Raw genomic sequence first — 5,951 nt, 5'->3', positions numbered from 1 at the left:
GGAATTGCTAGCACTATGGTAGTTTAATGTTGACACAGAGGGTATTCGCTCGGAATTTTCCCTCATCTATCAATCCAGCCAGCCAGCCGGCAAACAATTTTTAACACATGCAAAGTACTAAGCACCACGCTTAGCACTGGGAGGGGCTGGAGCTGTGTTTATTTTGGTATATACAGTGAGGTACAGATTTAAGTTGCATTTAGCAGATAGATACCCAGGTTTTCCAGCACCATTTACCGAATGAACTGTCATTTCCCCATTACCTGGGAAGACCTCCTTGATTTCCTACTAATATTAACTGTGGAACTTATTTATGCATACCAGTCTCTGCCTCTGGGCTTTCTAGTCTGTCCCAGAGACCCAGTACCAGAATATTTAAATCACTGTGGCGTTAAACACGTTTTAATATCTGATAGGGCCAGTTTCTGCGCATTGCACTTTTTTTTTTCCCCTTTCAGGAACGTGTTCGGGCCCGCGGCAGGGGGCGGGGTCGCGCCTCCTCCGCGGCTCTGGTTCCAGCCGAGCCTCGCCGACGCGGAGATGGAAATCCCGAGGCTGCTCCCGGCTCGCGGGACGCGACAGGGCGGCGGCGCTGGCAGCCCCGCGGGCGGCGGCCGGGTCCACGGAGGCCTTGATCCGCGGGCTGGCCAGGCCCCCGCGCGCCGCCTCCTGCTGCTCCGTGGCCCCCAAGATGGCGGGCCCGGGCGGCGGCGCGAGGAGGCCCGCGCAGCCTCACGGGGCCCGGGCCCGAGCCCGGTGCCGCCGAGGCCCGATCACGCTGGCGGCGGCGGCGGCGGCGGCGGCGACGACGACGGCGGCGGCGGCGACGACTTTTTCCTGGTGCTACTGGACCCGGTGGGTGGCGACGTGGAGACCGCGGGCGCCGGCCAGGCCTCAGGGCCTGTGTGGAGGGAGGAGGCCGAGCCGGGCCCACGGCTCCAGGGGGGTGAGAGCGGCGCGAACCCCGCGGGCCACCCTGCGCCGGGCTCCCGCTGCCTGTCCTCGGTCCCGGCCCCGGCCCCGATCCCGATCCCCGCCCCAGGCCTGGGCCCCGCCGCGGCCTTCGCGGGCACCGTCACTATCCACAACCAAAACCTGCTGTTGCACTTCGAGAACGGCGTCCTCACCCTGGCCACGCCCCCGCCGCCAGCCTGGGAGCCTGGGGTCGCGCCTGCCCCGCAGCCCGGGGGTCTGATCGCCCCGCAGGCGGGGTTCCCGCATGGCGCGCAGCCCGGCGACTGCCCCGAGCTGCCTCCTGACCTTCTGCTGGCCGAGTCGGCCGAACCCGCGCCGCCCCCGCCGCCCGAGGAGGAGGCGGAGGGCCAGGCCGCTGCCGAGAGCCCCCGCGGGCCGCTGGGCCCGGGCCCGGGCATAGTGCTGTACCTGTGTCCCGAGGCGCAGTGCGGACAAACCTTCGCCAAGAAGCACCAGCTGAAGGTGCACCTGCTGACGCACAGCAGCAACCAGGGCCAACGGCCCTTCAAGTGCCCCCTGGGCGGCTGCGGCTGGACCTTCACCACCTCGTACAAGCTCAAGAGGCATCTGCAGTCACACGACAAACTGCGGCCCTTCGGGTGTCCGGCGGAGGGCTGTGGCAAGAGCTTCACCACCGTGTATAACCTCAAGGCACACATGAAGGGCCATGAGCAGGAGAACTCTTTCAAATGCGAAGTGTGCGAGGAGAGCTTCCCCACGCAGGCCAAGCTCAGCGCCCACCAGCGGAGCCACTTTGAGCCGGAGAGGCCCTACCAGTGCGCGTTTTCTGGCTGCAAGAAGACATTTATCACCGTGAGTGCTCTGTTTTCCCATAACCGCGCCCACTTCAGGGAGCAGGAACTCTTTTCCTGCTCCTTTCCTGGCTGCAGCAAACAGTACGACAAGGCTTGTCGGCTGAAAATTCACCTGCGGAGCCACACTGGTGAGAGACCTTTCCTTTGTGACTTTGACGGCTGTGGCTGGAACTTCACTAGCATGTCCAAACTGTTAAGGCACAAAAGGAAGCACGACGATGACCGGAGGTTCACGTGCCCTGTGGAAGGCTGTGGGAAATCTTTCACAAGGGCTGAGCATCTGAAAGGCCACAGCATAACCCACCTGGGAACAAAGCCCTTTGTGTGCCCCGTGGAAGGCTGCTGTGCCAGGTTCTCTGCTCGAAGTAGCCTCTACATTCACTCCAAGAAACACTTGCAAGATGTGGACACTTGGAAAAGCCGTTGCCCAGTCTCCACTTGCAATAAACTCTTCACCTCCAAGCACAGCATGAAGACCCACATGGCCAAAAGGCACAACCTCGGCCAGGATCTCTTAGCTCAGTTAGAAGCGGCAAATTCTCTTACGCCCAGCAGTGAACTTGCCAGCCAGGGACAGAGTGATCTCAGTGATGCAGAGCTAGTGTCTCTCTTCTCTGACGTGCCTGGCAGTAGTTCTGCTGCAGTGCTAGACACGGCATTGGTAAACTCTGGAATCTTGACTATTGATGTGGCTTCGGTGAGCTCAACTCTGGCAGGGAACCTTCCTGCTGCTAATAATAGTTCCTTAGGGCAGGCTCTGGACCCTCGGGGCTTGATGGCCACCGGTGACCTTCCTCAAAGTCTGGATACCTCTCTCTTTTTTGGAACGACAGCCGCCGGTTTTCAGCAGAGCCCCTTAGGTATGGATGATGTCTCAAGTCTAAGCGCGGGGCCATTGGGATCTCTGGGATCTTTGGCTATGAAAAACTCAAGTCAAGAGCCCCAAGCTTTGACCCCCAGCAGTAAGCTAACAGTAGACACAGATGCTCTGACTCCTTCAAGCACCCTTTGTGAAAACAGTGTCTCAGATCTACTGACACCAACCAAAGCAGAATGGAACATACATCCTGACTCTGACTTCTTTGGACAGGAGGAAGAAACCCAGTTTGGATTCTCCAATCCAGCAGGAGCCCATGGTTCTCAGAAAGAAACAGATCTTACCACAGTGACTGGCAGCTCATTTTTGGTATGAACTACATTCATTCCTCGTCATATGGCTTACTTTTACTAATTACACTCAATTTTAAGGGTATTCTGGACTAAATGTTTAAATGCAGTCGTTTCTTGTAGGTTTGGAAAAAAACAGAGCCCTGGGCTACAAGTTTGGAGATTTAAATTCTGATTCTGAGTCTAGAACTGACAAGTTGTGTGACCCCGAGCAAGTCACTTCACCTATCTGAGCCTTAATTTCCTTATTTATAAAATGAGGTGGTTTGAGTAGATTGTTTCTAAGGTATTTTCAGCTCTGTAGTTTCATGATTTTGTGCTTTCTTGAAAATTTTAGTGTGTTTCACAATGGTTAACTATTGCATGTGCTTTTAATGTAATGAACAGTGCATTGAGAGTTAATGATCAGAGAACATGGAACTGGTGTTTAACTTTAAAAATTTAATGGAAACTTAATGCCAAAATATTTCTAAAATCTAGTGGTAGAATTTAGAAGAAAGCTAAAAATATGGGTTGGTTCTTTTTACCTGTTTATCTTTTAGCATCTTTTTTTTTTTTTTTTGATGAAAGGCTTTATTGTTGTAGAAAGTACCAGGGCTTTGATATGACTCAAACCCAGAAATACTGACTTTGTGGTGTTGAATAAGTGGCCTTAAATAAGTCATTTAGTCTCACTAAGCCTCAGTCTCTTAGTTCTAAAATGGTCATTGCAATGTACACATACCAGGTGCATCTTAGACTTCTTTTTCTATCCCAGTAGTTAGTTTTGGAGGGAAAATGTTGCGTGTTTTGGCATATTTCGGTGAATCTTTATCCCCATTCCTGCCCCTCTCATTCTCTTCTCAAAAAGGAGAAATCAGCGTAATTTAATATCACACTTGTGCAGGCAATAAAGTTTTACGAGGGTTAAGAAGCAGGGAAGGGAATGTCTTTCTTCCACAGATTAAAGATTCTTCTCCACACAATTCTTGTGTGTAGAAAATTGCCTGCATGTCCATTAGACCAAATTATAGTGTCTTTGCTCTGCATTAAAAGCCAGCCCATAGAGTGACTATAGAGCCTGTGTTTCCAAGAAAATCTGGGAATGGACCAAAGTGAGAGTTTTCTCTCCTCTATGCCCTGGAGGGCTCATTGCTTGCCTTCCCCTAGAGTTGAAATGGGAGGTTTCATTTGCATTTTGAGTAAATATTGTCTGTCTTACATGAATATAGCATTTTACAGTTTATGTAGCACTTTTACAACTGTTGTGTTTGATCTTCACAATTTTGTGAGATGTGGTGAAGTTTTAACTATAACTCATATTAAAATTTACCTAACTCACATTACAACTGAATTTTGCTTAGTAACTATTAATTTTATATATATGTGTCTGTGTATATATATATGTGTGTGTGTGTGTGTGTGTGTGTATACATATATATATCAACTCCTATTCTACTCTTCTGAGTTTCATGATCACTTTTGTTTATAACCACTTGTTCTGTTCCACCTTAACTGATGTCTGTTACCTTCTGCCAGCTCTGCTCTCACTCCAACTTCTTCTGTAGCATGTGCACACCAGTCCTTGCCGTGATCTCTTCTTTTAAAATTTTAATTAGGTCTTTTTTCATGGTCACAATCTCTCAGCCATTGTCGTCATGGCCATTTTTCAGTACAATATTTACTGCAAGTCTAAGTGTGCACTAAGAAATTATTTTCTGGATTTAGATGTGAGTGTGTTTATATATGAATCAAATTATAATGGGGATGTTTTATGTAAGGTTTTAGTGAGACATGTGCTTCTTTTACTTTTCTAAAATTTTTCGTCATGTACTTCTGCTAGCAAACACTATTCATTGCCCTGAAACATTCTAAGCCAGTACTGTTTGCATGTAGATGTTTGTGGATAACAATTATCATAGCACTTTGGCAGGGCACTTTATAATTTACCACTTTGAAATGCATCTGTACTGTCATTTTAATTTTTAAATTCGTTGTATTCATTCAGTGAAAAAGCAAAAAGTATACAGAAATTTGTAATTCAAAGAAATGGCCAGAGTTTGATTGTTTCTGACCATTTAACAGTTCTCCCTCAGCACTTTGGAAAGATTTTAAGCCTATTTTAGAAATGTGTTGTCATTTGTTAAGTCCTCTTAAATAGATTATCCTTCTTTTCCTGCAGATAGAAATGCAGATGCCTGAGGTGAACATGTGGGTCATAGGCATCTGTTAAGATATATAACCATAAAAATATTTTAAAATCCTGTCACTTTGTTTCTTTAATCCCTCTGTCCTCTTTCCTCCCATTAAAACCTATCATAAAATACACTTTTGTTATGTTCTGTGGAATTGTCAGAGGACAAATTTTACTTTTCTTGAAGATAAAAATCTTGTAATTGTTTATGGGTTCACATGGTTTTCTTTCAGTCAATTTGTTCAAAAGATTTCTCTTTCAATGCCATTTTCCAGCATGATGGTGAAAATGGCATGAAATTACAGTGAGAAGTGTGACTACAAAATAGTGGTTACATTTCTGCTGGTGTTGGCATAAATTCGCCATTTTTTAAAAAATAACGGGACATGACTGAATGTTATCTCATTTGCCTTTTGTGCCTCTTAAGTACTTGGTTTATTAAATTTTGCCAATTGAAAACGCAGTAATAAAATGCTTTTCAAGAAGGTTTGCATCCAGGGGACTCTGTTGAACATATTCATTATGAGTTAACATATGTTAATCCTTACAGTTTTACTGTTATCTCATTATTATGCAGTTGAAACCCTTGAGTGGTAGAAGTTTAACTTGATAGAATGTGAAGATCATTTTTCTCTATGAATTAAATTCTTCATATTTCCCATCCGGGAAAAACATGAGAAGGTTTTGGTATAACAGTGTATTTATGACTATTCCTTGATTGCAGATAAAGCATTAACTCCCTGTTTGGGAATACTCACTATCCCTTAGTAATTATTAATATCAAACAGATCCACTTGATGATTACCACTAAATTAGATAAT

General features: G+C 46.9%; 1 protein-coding gene across 1 annotated transcript; it reads left to right on the top strand.

Annotated features, from left to right (window-relative positions):
- The first annotated feature begins 492 nt into the window (after positions 1–492).
- On the top strand, positions 493–5,615 carry LOC124245964 (zinc finger X-linked protein ZXDB). The gene has a single exon (XM_046673803.1). It carries the CDS (start codon positions 541–543, stop codon positions 2,980–2,982), a length of 2,442 nt encoding a protein of 813 aa, XP_046529759.1. The 5' UTR covers positions 493–540; the 3' UTR covers positions 2,983–5,615.
- Positions 5,616–5,951: the final 336 nt, after the last annotated feature.

The sequence above is a fragment of the Equus quagga genome, chromosome 10, assembly GCF_021613505.1.
Source record: "Equus quagga isolate Etosha38 chromosome 10, UCLA_HA_Equagga_1.0, whole genome shotgun sequence".
NCBI lineage: Eukaryota > Metazoa > Chordata > Mammalia > Perissodactyla > Equidae > Equus > Equus quagga.
Note: the sequence above shows the minus strand (reverse complement) of the source record. Positions and strands in the feature narration are given on the sequence as shown.

Excerpts from the sequence above, each read along its gene's own strand:
- LOC124245964 (XM_046673803.1), top strand. The coding sequence starts at position 541 with ATGGAAATCCCGAGGCTGCTCCCGGCTCGCGGGACGCGACAGGGCGGC.